Raw genomic sequence first — 21,459 nt, 5'->3', positions numbered from 1 at the left:
TGTTCATTTTTTGTGCACTACTTATGATTTAACCGGGAGAGTTTCATGCTGATCCGAGCTGTAAAAGTGCTCAAACTGTGAGTCATGTAATGTTGTCTATGGGAAAAGTGAATGGACCAATTAACAAATAAATTGTCAAATAGTTGATAAATCATTATAACTCACTATTATGATTTTTTTTTCTGTTTTTATTCATATTTTCTTAATAAAGTTTTCTAAGAGTTTATTTCAAATTGCCCTCTTTCAAAAAGACCATTTTATTCCATAACATCACTTTGTCAATGAGAGAAATGTCATAATTAAAAAAAACAAAAACAAAAAAAAAGACTTTTGGAATAAAGCTTGTAGAATGACATAAAAATGAACTCCAATAAAACCAGAACCAGAATGGTAAAAGAATATTTCATAACAATCAGTTCCAATTATTCTTAATTAATGACTTTACAATTTGTTCATTTAGTTATTTATTTATATGATGTCTTTCACACTGTTTTTGTTTAACATTGAACTTTTTGGGGCTGCATAGTCATAGTATTTTTACATCATTTCAGAATAAAAAAAATGTATAGTTACTTCAATTGTCTTACCTTATTGATCACTAATTACAATTTAATTGACATTTTCACAAATCGTTTATTGGCGTGATTGGAGCTTTACTCTATACAAGTAATTAGTCTTTTTTTTGTGATATTCCCAAATGTTCCTGTCTCTCAGTTTTATTATGTTAGTTTTTGATAAAAGAACATCCCAGTCAGTGCTCTACACTTTAGTAAATGTTTAAAAAAGAAAAAAAAACAGCAGAGAATTATGCACAACCATATTTGTTTATTACCAGATTATTGCACGCAGGTTTCTAGCTGTATAGAAGAACAGAACCTGGAAATGAAAGAATAACCATGGTTTAACATCAGAAATGATGAAAATGATCCTGCGAGCATCCATCACTCTTCCTTTCGCTCAAAAATCACAAACACACATGGTGTGGAATGATCTGTACAATAAATATTCATACCTTCTTCACATGCCACTTTTTAAGTAACAACAGTGTAATCAAAATGCACAACCACACACACACACACACACGCGCAAGATACATGTGAGGGGGAGTGGATGTTAAAAGATAAAAGGTGGGTAGTTTGTCAGGCCAGAAGCGCGCGCACACACACACACACACATAAAACACCAGTAGCACAGATTTAAATAAAGCACCATCTAGTAAAAGCCTGGTGTTTTACTGCAAAGTGCTCCAAACTGAAGTGCAAAAATAAAGAATCTACATGACAAGTTTCTTCTTTTAAATCCTCCAGTGCGTCAGATGTCAGCCTATCTCTCTCTCTCACACTCTCTCTCTCTCTCTCTCTCACACACACACACACACACACAGGTCAACTGCTATAAAAAATGTGGGAAGTAAATCGTCTTTATTCATTTTATAAATATTCCCCGTTACTACTGTTAATCAATTAAATAGAATGAAAAGCAGTGTTTCCACACATGGTTATGTATCTGAGGTAAACTCCATTCCATCTGCTATTTGCTTTTCTCTTGCTGTAGAACTTTTACAGCCTTTACAGTGCAGCAGTGTTTCCATCAGTGGTGGGTCTTCAGAGTGACACTGCCATGCAAAACAAAAGGTTTTTTTTAATTTTTCCCAAACTTGCTCCATAAAGGGAGGGACAAGGAATTACAAAATATTCTTCCCTCATCACTGTTACCAAAAACTACTGTACAGATAAAAGAATAATTCCAGTTCACCTAAACCTGGGTCTTAGTGTTGTTGTTTTGGCTGTAATTCCTATCAGTAATGACAACACTGTTCATCACTGAGATCTGGGAATGCGATCACATCACTACAATACAATGAAGACTGAACAAAAGCAGTCAGGACACTTTATTTCCAAAAACCCTGAAAGTGATCACACCCAAAATGTTGGTAATAATAAAACAGAATTCATTAAACAGAAAAACAGTCTGTTAGGTTTCGCTTTTGTTTTCTCTGCATATTAAGTGTGAACTTGGTGAATACAATGTTATTATTTGATAAGAATGACAGCAAAACCACAAAAATAAGACCCAAGTAATAAATTGGAAGTATCCTTTGACTCAATCTGTTCTTAAAAGTGTTAAATCAGCCACACACTCTTTCCATTACAGCCTCTAGAACTGAAGCCAGCACAGTTGAGTGTAGATGAGTTCAGTGTGATTTGGTTCAGTAGAGATGGGGCGTGCATCACTGGGAGTTAGACTAGCTGCTCTATTTGAATCAGCACCATTCCAGTGGCAGTGATGTGTCCTGACTTTAGTTGTGCTCAGCTTACTTTGTCTGCTCTAGTTCAGCTGTATTCTTCTTTGCCTTACCCCCCTCTCACTACTACACCACCTCGTTCTTCACCGTCACAGTGATTTGTTGTGTTTGCTGTGACTGCACAGATTTAACAACACATCTCATAGCAACATTTAGTAATGTTCTATTTGTCCCCTTGGACAAAATCCCCTTGGAGCCAGGCCTATGTCTGGGCCTCTGGTAGGGACCGACCAGGCTCACATGGCAGAGACGGTCCAGCCACTACTAGTCCATTTGTGCTGCGACACAGTAGAGCTTTGGTTGCTGTGGCAGCTGTTGCTGATGAGGAAGAGCTGCCACCAGTTATGGTACCATTGAGGTTCCGGTAGGGCCGCTGCCGTGGTAATGAAGCCCTTCGGCGGGGGGCAGGTACGGCAGCAGAACCACGGAGGCACACAGAGGGGAAACTGAGACCCACCAGACAGCATCCCGGACAAGAAATGACCTCATCCTGCTCAGAGGGGCCAGTAGGGTCAGAGGAGAGGACCTGGGCACTGCTGTAACCATTAGCCCTCCCCCCTCCACCCCACTGCACCGGCTGGCCAATCACAAGGGCTGAGCTATTGTTGTTGTCCAGTCGTGGCAGAGGTGGAAAGGAGGGCGGTCCGTTGGAGATGGGAAGTCGCCAGCCATTGGTCTGTAAGGAGGAGGAGGAGGAGGTGGAGGTGAGCAGGGGTCGTCCAGGTGTGGAGTCAAGGATTCCCTCTGCTGGCTCTGGAGACTTGGTACAGTCCATGGGTTCTGTTAAACATACGCTCTCCTCTTCCTCCTCCTCCTCCTCTAACCGCTCCAGAGACACCATCTCCAGCTCAACAGGATGACCTGAATCATCTCCCGTCCCCTCCTCCTCCTTTAACAACTCTCTCTTCTCAGTCATCCCCATGTTCTCTACCTTCAACCTTTCCTCCACCCTCTCTGATGCCCCTGTCCTGTTCCTCAAGTTATCCTCCGCATCCTCCCCCATCCCTCCTTTAACCACTGCCACTCTGTCGTCATCATCCTTCTCCTCCTCTGTCCCATCTGTGTCTCTTGGCAAAGCTACAGTCCGGCTGAGCTCTGGGGTACAGGGGAGTGACTGGCATCTCCTCGGTGGTGCTCGCATCCCCGGTGTCCCTCTGAGAAGGTGGGGGGAGACACACGGGTCACGAAGTGCCGGGAGGGTGAAGGTCAGGGAGATGACAGACTTGCTGGGTGTGTCTAAAAGTTTGCAGCGCCCTCCGTTCAGGTCTTGTCTGAGTGAGAATGGGTTGACCCGCGCAGGGGTCCCGAGCAGAGGAGGGGTCAGAGTCGCCGGGGGTAACATGTCTGACTGGCTCCTCGCCAAGCCCTGCCGCAGCTGACTGCGGTCACCGGGGTGACAAGGAGAGCTGCGGCGCCGGTACGGACTGACATCTATCACCACAGGCTCTGAGCAAGGGAAGGAGGGAGAAGGACAGACAGAGACAGATCAAGGAAGGTATGACCAGGAAAATCTATATTTCTCATCATCAGTGAAGTTTACTTTCAAACACAGAACTGCATGTATGTTGTCATCAGATTGTGTCATTCTGTTTATCATTTTATGATGATATTCTTTCACACCCGTTACACTGTGTGATAATATCCTAAGTAGTAAGTATCTTAAAAGTATCTTTGAGGTAAACTGAACTTTAATTTGTCATTTTAGGTTGAAAAGGAATCAATGGAAACTGCTGCAGCTGAAAAGTTGATCCAAATATTACTTTCATGATGGCATTTCACCGTCAGACTTAGTCAAGTCAAGTCTAGTCAAGTCACTTTCACTTATATAAGCCAAAATCACAAATTCCCCTAAAAGTTCTACAACAGTCGTGTGGTAGCTATCATTCACACGCATTCTAACATCCTGGTTTGCAGCAGGTATTTTCCCAGGGAAAAAAGCAGATTTTGGTGAGTATTCAACTCTACTCTGCCCCCACCAACGCAGCACCCTGCATTCCTGTTTTACTGCAAGGCTGATTTTGCTCTACAAAAGGTTCTGTTGTACTTGTGACCATACCCAGCTGTGGCACTTTAGTATCACACTACATCACAGTGCACAGTGTTTGAAAAAAGCATGTTGTCACCACTAGTTGGCTGTGCAAGCAGGACTGTTAGGCTGGTGGCAGTTTCTCTGTGAGGTGGGTCCTGCTTTTTCACCTGATCTTGATACCCTGTCTTGAAGAGGGTCTCTGAGCTAAATCTAGTTTCAAGACCTTCATAATTTCAGTTTTGTGCTTTGTGATGCATACTCCTCAACTGATATGGAATATGAAAAGAGAAAACAGAGTCTGTCTGCACAGTGGATATCAGTGGCTACATCACAGATGTGCAGTTATTTGAAAATTATGCGCATTCTTTGGCCATCTATTGCTATTTTATAGCATAGGTATAAAAGGTATAAAATCCCCCTCTACTATGCTGACAGGGTGCTGACAGTTTAGATGGAAGATGGGGACAGATCAGTATACAGGACAAAAGTCAGCTAGCCTTGTGTGAGCACCCATATCGATTAAATATTAGGTTAAATATTTAATTTATTGAAGTCATTAAAAGTGTTTTATTTGATCCTTTTACCAAGTGCAATGGGCTTCTCTTCCTCTCCTCTCTCCATGCCCTCCAGCGTGGAGACAATGTCAGCGAACGAGGGACGTCTCTCTGCACTCATCTGAAAATAACATCATAAAGACTGTCGTTAAATACGAAACCTTAGTGATATAATGTCAGTAAAGGTGTCAAACATGAGTAAACCTGAAACTGAAAACATTTACACACATAACAACCTCATGGATAACACTTACATTACAGCAGGTGACTGCAAGGCTTAAGAATGCTGGTGGACAATCACCAACCATGTTCTCAAATGTCTCCACGTCCAGACCAAAGTCCTACACACACACACACACACACACACACACACACAAATGAACAAGTGTTTCAGGGACTCAGTGTAATATCAAGTATGAATAAACATATAGGTTGCACCTTACACAGTTCTGTGATGAACTGTTCTTTTTTCTTTTCACACTGCATTTAGCTCAGGGCTAAAAATCATTCTTAGAACCTTTTTAGCCCCAGGCTAGAAACACTTTCACACTGGCACAATCCTGGCACATTCCAAAGTGGGCTAATCCTGACTTTAGCCTAGGGCTTGCTGGCCCTGCTCCAGAGCAGGGTTAGCCCCGAGTTTGCGGGGTTATCCCCTGAAAATCGACGAAACACAGGGCTAAAAGGTGCCAGTGTGAAATGGGGCTAAAGTAAAAAATAGTCATTCTAGAATGTAATCATTAGGGATCCCAGGGACAACTCTTAGCCCAGAGCTATCCTTAGCCCTATACGTTTTTTTTAGACATATCCAAGAGAGCAGTTTGGAACACTGACTTCTAAAATATTATTCTTCCCACCACAAAATACTAAAGCAGCAACATGCTTCTGTCAGTGAAGAAGACACACATGACTGTTTTACATCACTACACTACCAAAATCACAGGCATGAAAAAGGGCCCAATGGGACAGGATTGCTGGTTGACAGTTACAACCACTGTTGAAGACACACACACACACACACACAAACACACACACACACACACACACACACACACACACACACACACACAGACTCCTACCTCTGTCCTGGGTAAGAAATCCGGATCAGCTTCAATCCGTGCAATGATTTCACACAGGATGATGCCGTACGCAAACACATCCACCTGAGCAGAGGACAGGAAGTGCAGGTCAGTTCTATCTTGTGTGTTACCTCTGACCCTGCACATACAGGTTGGGGCTCAAACTAGATGTCACACAAACACTGACAGAAAACACTGCACCTCACAGGGTTGACTCCAATACTGTTAGTTTTGGATTAAAGCTGCTGGGATTTTTGCATTTGTGTTTTCAAAATTGTCACAGAATTTTATTTATTTCAGGTTTCGCCCACTAATATGAAAAAAGTAATGTGACAAGAAATGCTCCTTGAATTTGTTTTAGTGCCCAATGTCACCTCACAATCCCCATATCTGCCCCCCTGATCTGACTGAGAGTGAGTGGAATGGAAACAATAAACATGTCTCCTGGTGAAGTACAGTCTGTTTACTTCTTGGTTTCCTTTAATGGTAAAACCATGAAAATGTTTACATAAAAGTGTAGGAATAGCATGCAATCAGTCACAGCAGCAGTTCCACAGTAGTATCTGTCTTAAGTTTGCACATGTTACTGATCAAACCAGACCATGTAAGACTGTAGCCACAAAACTGCTGAGTGTAGTGAAATGAGCAAGAGTCTGTTTTATTATTAATTCAAATTTTCATCTGTAAGAGGAAAGATGTGTTATTTTTTCTTTCAAAAGTGACATAGTGTTGCTTTAATATTGCACTGTACTCCAGTAAGTGTTCGCTTGAGCTGTGCAGAAGCCAAAAAATGAAAGAGATTTACCTTCTCATCATACAGCTCTCCTCTCAGAACCTCAGGGGCCATCCAATAGGGAGAGCCCACGATGGCCAGAGGCTGCTTCTCCACACCATCACTGTAAAGAACGACACTGGTGGGAATTAGCAATGAGCTAGTGCTATGATTTTAATCATAATATTAGATACACTCCATTATGTAGAAACAGAACACACTGCACAATCCAATGCAACAGCCCTGAACACATCTTAGTTGAGCTTACAATGTTTAAGGTTTGCTCACATTGTGCTACAGCAGCTGAAATGATATCAAAACTCTGGATTTCTCTCCACTGACCTGTAATCAGGGATCTTCTCTGCCAAGCCGAAGTCTCCCACCACAGCAGTGAACATGCCATTATCACAGCGAACTAGACAGTTCTGCACAGGAAGACAGTCAGCAGGTTACATCTACAAACAACTTAAACCACCTCAAAGTACAAAATCACATTTTCTCACCGAGTTCTAGTCTAGCCATGGTTTAATTTTTTGGTTATATGTGAACAGGTTGTGATCTTATAGTCATTCTGTAACATGAGTGTTCTGTCCTAAAGGTTATTCAGGTATCATCATCCATCAACCTGCACTGCTTTACAAGATTACATCTGCACCAAGAACCTCCTGTGAGTCTAAACAACTCAAGTACTCTGATTGTGTTCCATTACTTTTCTACGCTTTACATGAGGTGAAGGTAACTTAACAAGCACAAAGGGAAACTTCCAGGTTGGAAACACTTTTCAGGCTGTTTCCTGTTATTAATTTGCTTTGAGCCTCCTTTTTCCTATTTGTGTTAACAGGCGACTGGCTGTCTCCCAGGTTTATCCCATCTCCTAGCAACAGTAAAGGATACATGACTTCAGCATCATGCCTGTGTATTTGTACTTAAAATGTTTTCCTTGTGTGGTTTCTCATTTTGTATTTTAGTAATTTGCACCTTACTTAACATTTGATAATTGCTTGCTGTATTAGTTTGATACACAGATGTCTGTAAATGTCACCAGATTTCACCACTTGTGTTACAAATCATCCATCAACGTAGCCGATGCAGCCCTCATGATCAATACTGTGCATTTTACCTTGGAGGTGAGGTCTCTGTGGAATATGCCCTTGCTGTGCAGGTACTGCAGCCCTCTAGCAATATCCAGAGACAGATCAATCCTGACGCCCCACGACAGGTACAGATCACTGTCCAGCAGCTGCTCCAGGTTGCCTCCGTTTATATACTACAGGGAGAGAGGTAGGACAAAAGAGAGAGTGAACGACACGAGGAACAGACAGACTTTGAGAAATCATTCAAGACACCGGAGGTTTAAACATATTTTCTATTTGGAACCAAATCTCACTGAATGAATGAATCTAAACTACACATGGCTTCAATTGAACTGCACTTAAAGACGCTGTACACTGTGATGGCAAGCACACACATACACATACACACACACACACACACACACACACACGTGTCTCTACCGCTTCTTACATTCATTTCCTGGAGACTTATCTAACCTTAACCACAACCACCACATGCCTAACCCTAACCTTTACCATAACCTTAATATAACCCTAACCTAACCTCAACTTTAAACCAAGTTTTCACCCTGAAATTAATCATTTATGTTAAGTGGACTTGCTTTTTGTGGAGTGGACTTGCTTTTTTTAAAAAATGAGGGGGTCCCCACAACATGACTGTGTAAACAGTCATGTTGTGGGGACCCCCTCATTTTTAAAAAGGAGCAGATTTGAGTAGATGAGTCAGATGACACTGTTCAGCAGTAAACAGAGTCCTCTGCTGGCGAGGGCAGCTATGTTCATCTATGCCTCCATAGTAACCATGTAAACATTTTATCATCAGTTTGGAAGAGTCCCTTTGTAAACTACTTGGTACACAATCATTTAAAGCAGATACACACTGCTGATGATAATATAGCAGCTGCATATGTAACTGGATTTTAATTATCTTAACAATAAAAACTGCGCTTTGTCATGTGGTTGTTCGTTCTTTCATCCATTGAGTCGCCACAAATGTACAAAATGTATGTATGAAACAAGGTGAAGGTAAAAAAGGGAAAGGCCAATGAGGAAGTGAGAGAAAAGCTGACAATACTGAAGCATGAAAAATGAAAACGAGAGATGTGAGTGATGGTTTTACCTCAGTCAGAGCATGGAGTTGACCCTCATGCACACAAACCCCAAGAAACCTGAGGAGAGATGGAGGACTATGACTTCAAAGAACACAGTTCATCATTTATTATCAATCTATGTTCACAGTATATTCCTCATTGTTACATCCTGCATTTTAAAGCCAATACATGTAGAACTTGAAATGTGTTGACTTCAGCACCCCCTTGTGTTCTTTAACGGCAGTGAAGAGGTTATATAACACTACCACAGTGCAAGCGGAGCAATGGAAGTGGAATACATTTCTGGATGAAAATCAGTCAGTCAAACAGCACTTTCTCACCAGCACTACTTTCTAATTGTATAGATTGAACTGTGTTGGAAAATTATTACTTCCACTCCACTACATTTATTTTAGTTACTTTTCAGATGAAGGTTTGACACAATGGATAATATAACAAGCTTTTAAAATACAACACATTGTTAAAGAAGAAACCAGTGGTTTCCAACCTTTTTGGCTTTTGACGTCTTACAAAAAGCAGTGTGTAGTCGGGGTCACATTTCACAAGTCTATGAGTTGTTAACAGCTCCACCAAATAGTAATTTTTCCCTCTAAACTTCTCACATGCTTTCATTTCAATAAATGTTCAAGTGATCCAGTATTTCACCAAAAATCAAAGATTAGAGAAAAAGTCCAAAAACTGAAAACAGATTTGTGTATCAGAACTTTGTTTTTTCTTCTTTCCTCTCCCATTAATCATCTCATGACCCCTCAGATTTATCTGGTGGCCCTTTGGAGGGGCCAGACCCCTAGGTTAAGAACCACTGGACTAAACTAGCTAACTGTATATAAAGTATTTGAAACTAGCTCCACCTCCAGCAGCTACAACAGTAACATGCTGCTCTAACACTGATGCTTCACTATTAATAATCTAATGATGTCATATATAATAATATATCAGTCAGAGGGACCAAACCACTACCTTTACTGCAATACTTTAACTACATCAAGCTCATAATACTTATGTACTTTTACTGCAATACTTTAACTACATCAAGCTCATAATACTTATGTACTTTTACTGCAATACTTTAACTACATCAAGCTCATAATACTTATGTACTTTTACTGTAGTAGGATTTTTCATGCAGTACTTTTACTTGTAACGGAATATTTTTACTTTGTTGTATTGGTACTTTTACTTAAGTGAAGAGACCGAGTACTTCTTTCACCACTGGAGGATATTAATACTTTCACATAAAATATCTTTTTCATCATTTCCTCAGCTAGTCTTTCGTGCATCCTTAATAACATGTCAAAAGTATTGGTTGCAGTTGTTTACAATGGCCATATTTACTAAATTCTTTTGTTGACAATTACTTTTGGATTGAAGCTGCTGCTATTTCTGCCAAAGTTCAGAATCTTCAAAGATACAAAATTAAAGAACAGACCTGAACATTACTGAAGTTGACCCTTCAAGCAGTTCTAGTACAACCATTTCCATCAACATACACAGATTTCATTTTAGTCGTGACAGTTAGAAACAAGCATATATTGTACGTGATTAAATTTGTGTCATAATAATTGAACATAATCTCCATAGAATCAAAAATAAAAATAAATTGAAGGTCAACAAAAATAAATTGAAACCAAAAAATGACCTCAAAGTATAAACTATATAATACTAAAACTATACTGTAAGAGTAAAACATTTGATTACAATATTGTCATTTTTCTTTCAGGATCAGGATTTCTTTTTTTTTTTCTTCTTTTTTTGCAATCAAAATTCAGCAGCAAAACCAGTGACAATATTGTAATCAAATTTTTCACTCTTGTATAGTTTTGACTTTGAGGTCATTTTTTGGTTTCAATTTATTTTTATTCACTTTAAGTTTAATCTATTTTCTTTTATTTCTGGGAGATTTTGTTAAATTATTATGACACAAATGTAGTCCCACAAAATTGAAAAGTTTATGTATGTAATTTATTAAGGCACAGATGATACAAAAGGCATTATAATAAAAGCATATTGACTAGCTATGGACAGAGAGGAAGCTCTATCATATCTGTGGAGCACAACACTAGCTGAACCTGACCAGTTTTTTTAATATAAAGACAAAACATATCCATTTTATTGATATAAACTCACTTAGTAATATAACGGCCTCAGGCATGCTTTTATTTCTGAAGTATGTTTTTAGATATACAGTACATTATACCAAATGACCTACCTGAGTATATTTGGGTGGCAAAGTCTGTTCATGAGCTGAACTTCTCGTAGCATGTTAGCTTTGTTGCTCGCCAGTGTGTTCATTTTCAGTGCCATCACCTGCCCTGTGATCCGATGCTGCACCTGGAAAACAACCAGGAAAAAGTTCACATTTAGAGAGCAAGTCGCACAGAGGGAGAACCAGCTTCGATGCTTCACCTAGAAAACCCATTAACTAGAGTTAGCAACTACTGCTACAGTCAAGATGAAGCTAAGTATGGCAAACACCAACAATGTTTCCATCAAACCAAAATTCTCCTTTACCGAAGTATCTGAACACATTTAAATACATATTATGCACCAACTTTGATTCCATACGAGACATACAGTAAGAGACATTTACACATGCAACAGAGCAGCTATTCTCGTTAACCACCATATATCAGAAATATCATGTTAATCCTGCATATGTGGGATTATGGAACAAAAAAGATGAATAACGTGATTCCTTTTTCCTGTAGCTTTGGAATTATCATTATGTTGTATAACTCCAAATCATTAAACAGGAGTAGAAAGGAGAGGAGCTGAATTAAAGTGAGTTTATTGGAAATTCTGAAAATGTTCCAAGCAGAAGCCGTTACAATATAATACAAAATTTACAATTTGCTAAATTTTCTGTCACATGAAGAGAGTCAGTGTGGGGCTGGACATCATGGTTGAGATCAATAAAATAGATAAATAGATACATATCAATAACTGAAATTATCTGATTTTGATATTCAGTGCAATAAACTGCGTTCCATTGTTATATACTACGTCAGACAAAACTCTAGTTTATAATCAGAAATGGCTCAGAAGCTTTAAATTGGATGACAGAATTAAAACTGTGTGATCATAACATCACAATATAATTCAATTTAAAGTCAATAACATAATGATTAGCATAGTGTGCTAACAGTAATGTTAGTTCATTTGTAAGCCAGCTGTTATTAATGACTTCTTTTGATTATTTGTCCAGTCTGGGAACACCGTGCTATTTTTCACTGGTTGCAGGTAGAGTAGCCCTGAGTGCAGTATCAGTGTCACAGTACATGCAGGTACAGCAGGCCTGTGGTCATGTGTGTGTCTGGTTGGGTCATTGACTGGTCATTTTTTTTGCCTGCTAAGTTCAGCCAGTGTCTGGACCTGCAAGTGCATGAATCTGTGTCTGTGTGTTTGTGTGCGTGCGTGCATGTATGTGTGTGTATGTGTGTATATTAATAGCATGGTACTAATAGGCTTTCTGGATTTCCCATCACCCCTCCTGATCTGCACAAATCCACCAGGCCATTACAGAGGCCTTCGCCCAGCAGCAGACAGGAGGCTCTCTCTCACACACACATAAATACACATACATACACACACATACACATACACACACACACACACACACACACACGCACACACACACACACACACACAGCGCAGAGTTAACAGGCAAACAGACAGCTGAGTTTATCTGTAATAATACACTTAATAAACTGTGTGCATCTGAAACTGAATTCTGACTCATCATCATAAATTAGTGGCCAATCAGTTAGTGGTGGTTCTGGAGATGTGTCCAACAAGTGCAGTGAGAAATCCTGGTCTGTCTCAACATTCAAACTAAAACAAATCAAGTCTACAGTAGGGGGGTGGAAGAACAGCTCTTCTTCTAATTGATACAGTCCTACCTTGACCTGACCTGTCAAGAGTGAGTATACTTCCAAATTTTGACACTTCTGTACACAACACGCAGAGCAAAAAGCAAGAAGAAAAGGAGAAAAGGAAGAAAAACATACTGGAGCAACACTGAGTGTGTTGACATGCGCACCAGTATTCTGGTTATGATCAGGTCTTTGGAAGATCCTGGTTATGTTTTATGCATGTAAACAGCTGATCCTGGTTTCAGAAGCCTTATTATCCTTATCGGTACAGAACATAGTGGCTTAGATATTGAGGAATCAAGACACGGTTGGAGGCAGATGATCAGACCCTGGATACTGTTACAATCATATAAACAGAGATATGAATAACCAGCTTTCTCATGTTCCATGTAAACACCATATCCTGAACTGATACTCATGTGCATGTAAACACTGAAATAACAGATATGTTCCTGCTGATGACCAGTACAAGTAGAAGTGGTAAGCAGTCAAAATGAACCTGATTCAGTTGTTACATTTGATTATAGACTAACAACTTTCTCAGTTTTTCATTGTATCACCAGCTGTCCAGCAAATAACATGATAAAACAATTAAGTGGCTGTAACACAAACTGTGTGCTTCTATAATCCACTGTCAGGTTTGTTTTGATTTCTGTTTGTTGTATTTTATGTTCATTTTTCACAGTTACAATGAGATGAGATGAGGCAGCAGGAAGCAGAGAGACAGATTAAAGTCAATATTTGTCAATTTTTTCTTTAGGCTACAAGTGGTGTGACAAGAGTCCATGTTGCATTTTCACTTATTTTTTTCCAGGAAATAGTTTATTTTACTTCATTGTTCAATAGAGTGTCTTTTTTGTCAAATTAGGGGTTTTTACTGGTGCTTTTCCTGCCCTGTTTAACTCTCAGGCTGAAAGTGAAACCCACTCCATCCTCGGCTATAACTGTTGTTTGTTGCACCACTATGTAACACTACTTCATATCTGTATATTCATAACTTTTCCCACTTTATGCCTTATTTGCTTCTTGGTTTACTCCCAAATTTTTCACATATTTTGGTACTGCTACTTTTTGAGTTCACTTAACTGGCCACACCTGGCACGTGTGGTTAAAATGGTTAAAGGGGACCTACTATGCTTTTCCTTATTTTCAGTCATATATATATAATGTTACAATGTTGGATGTTCACATTGAACATGGCCGAAATGTCAAATAATGATAATGAGGTAAACGTATGTAGAAGTAATCCCTGTGAGCAAATAGCACCAGCTTCAGACTGCTCTGAACGCTCAGTTTCCAACGATTTTTTCTACTTTCAGATCGAGCCGATGTCAGCTGGTGATGGATTTCTTTATATGGTCATAAATGTGCACATAAATTTGGTAAATAACAAAATAAGACAGCCTCTACTGCATTTTGCTGTCATTTATAGTTATCAATGTAATCCACACAAAAGATGGACTGACTCCAAATGACAAGAAATATTGCCGTAAAGAGTGTGATTTGCATCACAACAAAATAAAGATAGAGCATAACATGAAAGGATAGATGCTTTTCTCTCGTCATATGATATATATCATCATATCACACAGCCCTGTTTTCATGCTAAGCCACTCTACTTTAGTGGAGTCCAAAATAAAAATTTAGAGCTGGAAATGAGCATAATAGGGCCTCTATCAAACACAACATGGTGTATTAACAAAGTTGGCAATAAAGGGCAAAAATCTTGTCTCTCCTTATAAATAAGTTAAGTTATTTGTTTGCTTCTACATAACATTACAATAAATATCTTGCCATTGTGTCTGTTTATTCTGATTAACCTTCTCCTGCCCCACATCAAGGGATGCCCTTGAGGCATATCTTTATGAATACAAGATGTTCTATTAAACCAACAGTCAGACATTTTGGTTTAAGGCAAAATGTTACATTAGTGGACATGTTGCATCCACCCATCTGTCTCCTGTTTCCTGGGTACAGATAAGACAGTTTTGATTCCACTATTTTAGCACAGGAAGAAAAGTTCCAATTGATTTTCCCGCCTGAACTGTGCAGGTTGAGTCACACTCACTTATCTCAGGTCAGCTCTCTTATCTACAATATAATAAAAGGAATACATTTACAGTGTAGACTGCTCTTGAAGTAGTCAGGTTAGTTTGCAGACACACCTACACACCAAACCTTCATTGTAAAACAGTGTATCTACTCACACTCGTAAGTGCTTGAGTGTGGAAGACGTAGTCATATAATTTAAATCATATGAGGTATTAAATAACTTGTAAGTATGTAGTTTCATTGAATATACAGATATTTTCAGCATTTAAATGGTCGGATGATAGTACTTCTACTTACTGTATAGTCTTTAACGGTCATATTCTACACTGAGCACTACCTCCTTGCTTTCTGGGTGTGATTGTGTAAAGATTTGGATATTTCAGATAAGAGTAGAGGAATGTGCTCTGGAATCCACTTTGCATTAACCCTCACCCTGATTAAATACTCCATTACAAGACTTTACACAGTCATGACTAGTACATGTGGACGCTGTGTGGAAACTTGATTTGGTGGTCAGGAGGTTTATTTTGATTATTTACATACAGTACGTAGTAGAAAAAAGTAGGTCATACATACATACATACACACACACACACAGGTCTGTAAATAATCTACACTAAAGAGAGATCAGTTATTTATGCTGTGCTGTAAACCATGTTACACTCAAACTGATCTGTGCATTTATCCACCAGTTTAGGTGATGAAATGTAATAAAATTTTCATCAGTGAATAAAAACTAAACAATAATGTGAAAGATGTAGGAGCAAATTAACATTTGAATGTATTCTAGTTAAAAGATATACATGCATCTGTGGAATTCAACATTGTATTACCTTGTTTAGTAAAACAGTAACCTTCATAACCAAAAACTATACAGTAGTTAGTTTATCTGCTTGCCTTGTTGCACTAATTAGCAGCATCTTGCATTTAAATAAGCTTGTGTAAATTCATTCATTCTAAATTCATCCATAATCACACTGAAAATTATACAAATTTTCATGTGAGGAAATCAATTTCTGTTAACTGACAGCAGTGCATGCAGTAATATCAGGAGGGTTACTGCAGGATCTCATGTCACACACTTTTTAATGGACTTCCCTGCATTCACATGCTGACATGCATATATACAGATTATACTCATTACAAGATCACTTCCTCAAGTGTTTACTATTAACAGTTGGATTTCTTAGTAGTTACGCTTTTGAAATCGTGCTAAAATCACATCTACTATCACTAAATACTCTAGTCTGTTTAGCGCAGTTCATTTGTGGACTGAAAGCAGAGCCCTGCTGGAAGCAAACACAGACTCTCCTTTTCAGGTGGTCTGGCTCTGGTTGTGTAGTCTGTACCAGACTTCTTTTGGAAACAACTTAGAAAGTCAAAATGAACAGGATCTGAATTTTCTGTCAGGGTTAGAAGTATGGGATTCATTTTGTCCATTAATAAAAATACAAAGAAATGTAGGATCACAAAGCATCCAACAATAAATGCAAACCAAAATTATTATTATTATAAAATATGACAAACAGCTACGATGTGAAATCCAAAAAAACCCCACAGTTTACTAGTGACTGTATTATCCGTCTTTTGCAATTCTTATTTTTAGTTTGTAAGTTTTTCTTTGTGTTTTGCAGATTTTCTTGGCACTTCTTATGATTTGGAAGACTCATCAGCACAGCGGTTTATAATACTATGAGGAAGGATTTTACAAGTTATCACAGCAACATTCACAGTTCAGATATAGGAGGGTGGATGAAGATGAGAGGATCTGTGAATACTGTGAACTGCATGAGGTGGAAAGTGAAATTAATTTCATTTTTTATTGTCTTTTATATCATGACTTGTGACAAACAGTTCCAAATTTGAGTTTAATTAGGATCGAGGACGGAGTTGTGAATAAATACCTTTTCGACACTGTTTTTATATCTGCATACATTCAAAAGCATGGAATCGGAGGAGAAAAACAACTTATGACAAATAAAAATGTTATACTTTTGAGGATTATAGAATATATCTTATTTATTCATGAAATTAATCAGGATTATAATGTGCTAACTGACATGAATCCGTGCATATATGTAGATTTTGTTTTGTTCGGGGTATATTATTGGCTGTGTTTATGTATTTATTTCAATTCCATTGTTGGATATCTCCTATGACACTATAAATCGGATTTGTTGTTGACTAATGTGTCAATATAATCCCATGAGGACTGGTTCTTGTAAATAACCACACACGGAAATAAACCATGCATTCATTCACATTAGAAAGTCATTCAGCAGGAAGTTATAAAAAAACATTTCATCATCATGTTGTATTGCATTGTGGCAAAAGTTTAACTAAGTGCCAGGTTTAACTTTAAGTGCCGGATGTCAAAATCATTCATCAAACAACTGTGTGGAATTCTTTTCATAGACTGTAACATGAGGTCCAGAACTACTAGAGTGCAGCAGCCGTTGTGACTGAAAACAGTGAATTTCAAAATGACACTGATAGAGAAATTGTATTTAATGTGGATCTATCACACATGGACAAGCAATCTGAAGACGTCTATGAGTTCAGGCAAGGCTGGATTACTAACCAGGCAAACCGGGCCCCGGGCCCCGGGCCCCGGGCCCCGGGCCCCCAGAGGCTCCAAAAGTCAGAAGTTGAATTGGTGTTATGCTGTGTTGTTTTGATGAAGGATTTATTAGGATGGGGATCCTAATAAATAAAATGAAGTTCACTGCATGTCAGTTGGTTCTGATAATTTGATCAATTGTGCAATATCAATTAAATCAATTAAAACAGATTCTGCATTATTTCCTCATCTTGTGGCTGTGTTCTCTAGAGGAGCCCTCTATTAATATCTAGTTTTGATATATTTATAATCTAGTTTATATTGGATTCATGTGGTGCATATTCCTCAAATTACTACAAACTGACACACGGCATTTTTTTCATCTCAGGGGTTACTGTGGTCATGTTTCAGGAAACAACATCAGACAGATTAATAGATAATGACAGTGATCATCAGTTGCAGCCCTGATCCACCACCTTTCATTCTTTACTTTGCTCATCACAATATCTCAAAGCGTCACTGATCATCACTTTGATGAAACTTGTTGGAGTGATGTGTCTGACTTCTGTGTTAGAGCCCTGCTGACATGAACAGGGATGAAAGTGTCTGATAGTGTTGACCTCACACTGATTGTTATTAAGGTTTCTTTCAACCACTGAGGAGTTACAGTTATCGTTTAGCAGCCTAACTGACTATCTAACTGTCACGTACCTTGAAGACCTCAGAGAAGAAGCCTGAACCAATCTTCTCACAGAAGAAGTCATCAATGCGGGCCAGGCTGGACACGGCGCTCCTCAGGGCTCGGTACGAGGACGGGCGGATCCGGTTGGGTGCATGAATGCTGTGGAGCGGCGGCTCGTCTGGGCCGCCGTGCCCCTCCTCAGGATCACAGAAACAGCACTCGGCGTGGTAGTCCATGGTGCTGGTGGACCACCACGCTCCAGTTGCTCTGTTCTTTCCCAAAGGGGAACCACAATGTCTGTTAGACTGCAGGAGTCCTGAGGTACAAGGTGATGGTGGCTCCCACCATCATGATCAAATGAATGACCTAATATATCTGTTTTACACAATGCTGCAACTCTGATTGCAACCGCTTCCCAGGTTCCACCCTGATGAAGGCTGCAGACCTCAGGTGAGTACACAAATTTGAAATACAAAATATTATCTATATTTCTACTTTAGTAACGTCCTCTCATTCAACTCATTTGAGGTGATGGAGAAGTATAGGGTCAACCATAGCTGCCATGCAGGTTCATTCATCCAAGCTCCAAGACTCCCCACCAGCTCCAGATGTGCTTCTTAGTGGTTCACGCTGTCCTCTGACCTCTCACAGGAGAGAAGTAAAAGTCAGCTTCTGAAAAGTTAAGTCACTCCAAATCTCTGTGTCGCTGTGCCAAAGCGATTGTAAGAATTCCAGCGGCCCCCTGAACGTTTTCGGAAGCTGGGGTGATGCTGCGGCGTTACTACTGCACGGTACCGGGGGAAGGCGGGAGGGCCGAGGTGACAGCTGCCATGTATGTATGTGTCCCTGTGGAAATATTACAACAATATGATGAAATATGATATGAAACTCTGTGCCACAGACAGGTTTAGAGCAGCAGCATGTTGCGGAGAAATATCACCAGCATGTAATAAAAAGACACATCTGCGTTGTTTTTGTGTGGCGGAGCCGTGAAGCAGCCTCCGTGAATCACCGCTGTCCGGGCGATAAGCCTGGATAACAGCGACCTGCAGCCTGCAGCTCACCCGGACTGATAGGCCTCATTCAGCCATGGTTTACTCTATTTTACAACTGCGTGGTGTTAATAATAACGTACAAGAGGTTAAATAACCGGGAAATTTAACGTTTCTAAATCCCACATTTTTCCCGGCTAATAAAAAATCCTAATGTAGCAACTGTTAATAACGGGAGTTGTCAATGACAAGCGGGCTACAGAGGCACAGTCGACGGCTTACCTCTCCTCTCACGTCGGCCTGGATGGAAACGTCGCGGAGTTGGAGGTGAACTGAAGCCAGAAATATCGCTCGGGAGGTCGGCGGTGTCTGCCGCTGATAATCCTGTCTGGATTCCTGCTTCACGAGCCGCTTGTTGGGATGACTACCATAATGAAGAAGCCTGGAGTAAAGCTCGCGACACTTACAATGAGTGACGTAGGCGATTTCCTGTTATAAATGTCACAATAAACGTTCACTATGCAGATACAAAGGAGGCTGCTGTATCGCTGTATGTGAAAGAAGTGCATAGCTCACCTCTTGAAAAGCAAAATTTGTTTTATAATATAAGATTATTGTAAAATGGAAAATCTGACAGTCTGGCATCTTATTTATTCAAATCGTATTTGTATCTTGTTATTGTGTTGCTACACTGTGGTGCAATATCGGTTTTTTTCTTAACGTGCAACATCTGTTGCTGCACATTAATTGTTGTAAATATTGTAACGTCTCTCAGACTTTGCATCTCTTTTTTCTTTTTTTCTTTTTTAACCTGACTGAGTCAACCGCACAATAATTCCAGTATGCATGTATCTTGTGCCTGTGCAAGTGGCAATAAAGTCTCTTGATTCAAATGTTTTCTGATAAAGTTTGTTGACACAGACTTTTAAAAATGCAGCAGTGATCATTCCACAAACTCAAAAAATATAATTTATTCTTTCTGTAAGACAAAAACTCTCATATACATTTTGATAAATCTGATGGCTGATATAATGATATAAATGTAATGAATTTACTACAAATTTTGATTAACAATTAAATTCGAGGAACAATCAGATTTTTCTATATAAATGTTTATGAATGTCTTTTATAAAGTAATGACTGAAAATCATAGTAAAATACAGACATCTGACTATTAAAGGAATGTGGTTGTATAAAGAATCATTTTGCTGTAAGTAAAATGTATTTTAAAATTCTCGTTTCACTCCTTTAAGAGTTTTAATTAGAAGACAAAATCGTCACACTTCCTGACGTACTTCTATAACTATATCTAAATTGACGCCTGGACTGACTGAGCGGCTCTGATTGGAGCAGACGAGAAGGCAGAGTCAAATCCTGACAGCTGGTCTGGAGTCAGTTTTCTCTGTCAGACAAGTTGTCTTGGAGTAGAATTACAACAAAAACCCGATCCCGGAGCAGCTGCTACGCCGGAAGTGCAGCACTGGCAATGACACGCATTTTGATCTTATAATAAATAAATAAACCAATATTAACATCTAAATTTTAAAAAATGAAGAAAGAAAGAAAACAGACGCTCTACAGCGGTAATAATGACAATACACAATATCATTTATTTTAGAGAATAATTTCAAAATAAAAATAATGCAGAAAATGGAAGATGGAGCATCTTCATCTGGTCCCCTACTCTCCTCCTCCTCCTCCTGCTGTGTGCTGCTGACATGATCTTCCTGTTCACGTAGGAGGAAGTGATGATGGAACTCTACACAGCCCACAGAACAACACAGCATGCAGCGCAGCCTCAGAAAATCTATTTGGCCCAGATAACATACTGTAGCCAGGCTTTAACGCCTCTGTACCAGCAGGTGCATACTCTCATGTTATCTTAGTGTGAAATATATGAAATATGTTGGTTAACAGGGCTGTAACATCTGATTCAATAATAACTAAATAATCCAATGAAACAATTTAATGTTTTATGATAGAACAGCTGCGGGTTAAAGATGATGTCAGCGTTGTTGCGAGAATGACATCATGGCTTGGTTTCATCTGGAGGAGCAATAGCTTTACATACTTCTTGCTCTCTTATGTCATTACTTTGATCATGATGATTATGGTGTGTAGATACAATTTTATGAACATAATTACTCTTTATGACACTTTGACATCAGGATGCACCATAAACAAAATGTCCACATTAAAAAAAAAAGGCAGGTTTTCCTAAAGCTACTCTTTTAGGCTCTGATATAGAGTTTATATTTATGCCACTAACATTTTTTATGAACACAAACATGTCAACAAAGACCAACATAGTTGTTAAATCACAAAGTCAAATAAAGCAAAAAAGTAAAGTATTCAGAAACACTATTTCAACATTATT

General features: G+C 39.2%; 1 protein-coding gene across 1 annotated transcript; it reads right to left on the bottom strand.

Moving 5' to 3' along the window:
- Nucleotides 1-805: 805 nt before the first annotated feature.
- Nucleotides 806-19,619, bottom strand: LOC137179628 (dual specificity testis-specific protein kinase 2-like). Its single transcript, XM_067584456.1, has 11 exons — nucleotides 19,365-19,619; nucleotides 18,120-18,936; nucleotides 11,134-11,255; nucleotides 8,933-8,981; nucleotides 7,860-8,006; nucleotides 7,082-7,164; nucleotides 6,773-6,863; nucleotides 5,968-6,051; nucleotides 5,143-5,229; nucleotides 4,919-5,009; nucleotides 806-3,751 (listed from the first exon to the last, which is right to left on the bottom strand). The coding sequence occupies exons 2-11, from the start codon at nucleotides 18,324-18,326 to the stop codon at nucleotides 2,508-2,510; spliced, it is 2,205 nt and encodes a 734-aa protein (XP_067440557.1). The 5' UTR covers nucleotides 18,327-18,936; nucleotides 19,365-19,619; the 3' UTR covers nucleotides 806-2,507.
- Between the last annotated feature and the right edge of the window lie 1,840 nt (nucleotides 19,620-21,459).

This window comes from Thunnus thynnus, chromosome 3, assembly GCF_963924715.1.
Source record: "Thunnus thynnus chromosome 3, fThuThy2.1, whole genome shotgun sequence".
Lineage (NCBI taxonomy): Eukaryota > Metazoa > Chordata > Actinopteri > Scombriformes > Scombridae > Thunnus > Thunnus thynnus.
The sequence above is the reverse complement of the archived record's forward strand: the minus strand, read 5'-3'. Positions and strand labels throughout refer to the sequence as shown.

Excerpts from the sequence above, each read along its gene's own strand:
- LOC137179628 (XM_067584456.1), bottom strand. The coding sequence starts at position 18,326 with ATGGACTACCACGCCGAGTGCTGTTTCTGTGATCCTGAGGAGGGGCAC. Across the intron at positions 8,982-11,133 it reads TGCCACCCAAATATACTCAG|GTTTCTTGGGGTTTGTGTGC; the intron begins GTAGGTCATTTG and ends ATCTCTCCTCAG. Across the intron at positions 6,864-7,081 it reads GAGAAGATCCCTGATTACAG|TGATGGTGTGGAGAAGCAGC; the intron begins GTCAGTGGAGAG and ends CGTTCTTTACAG.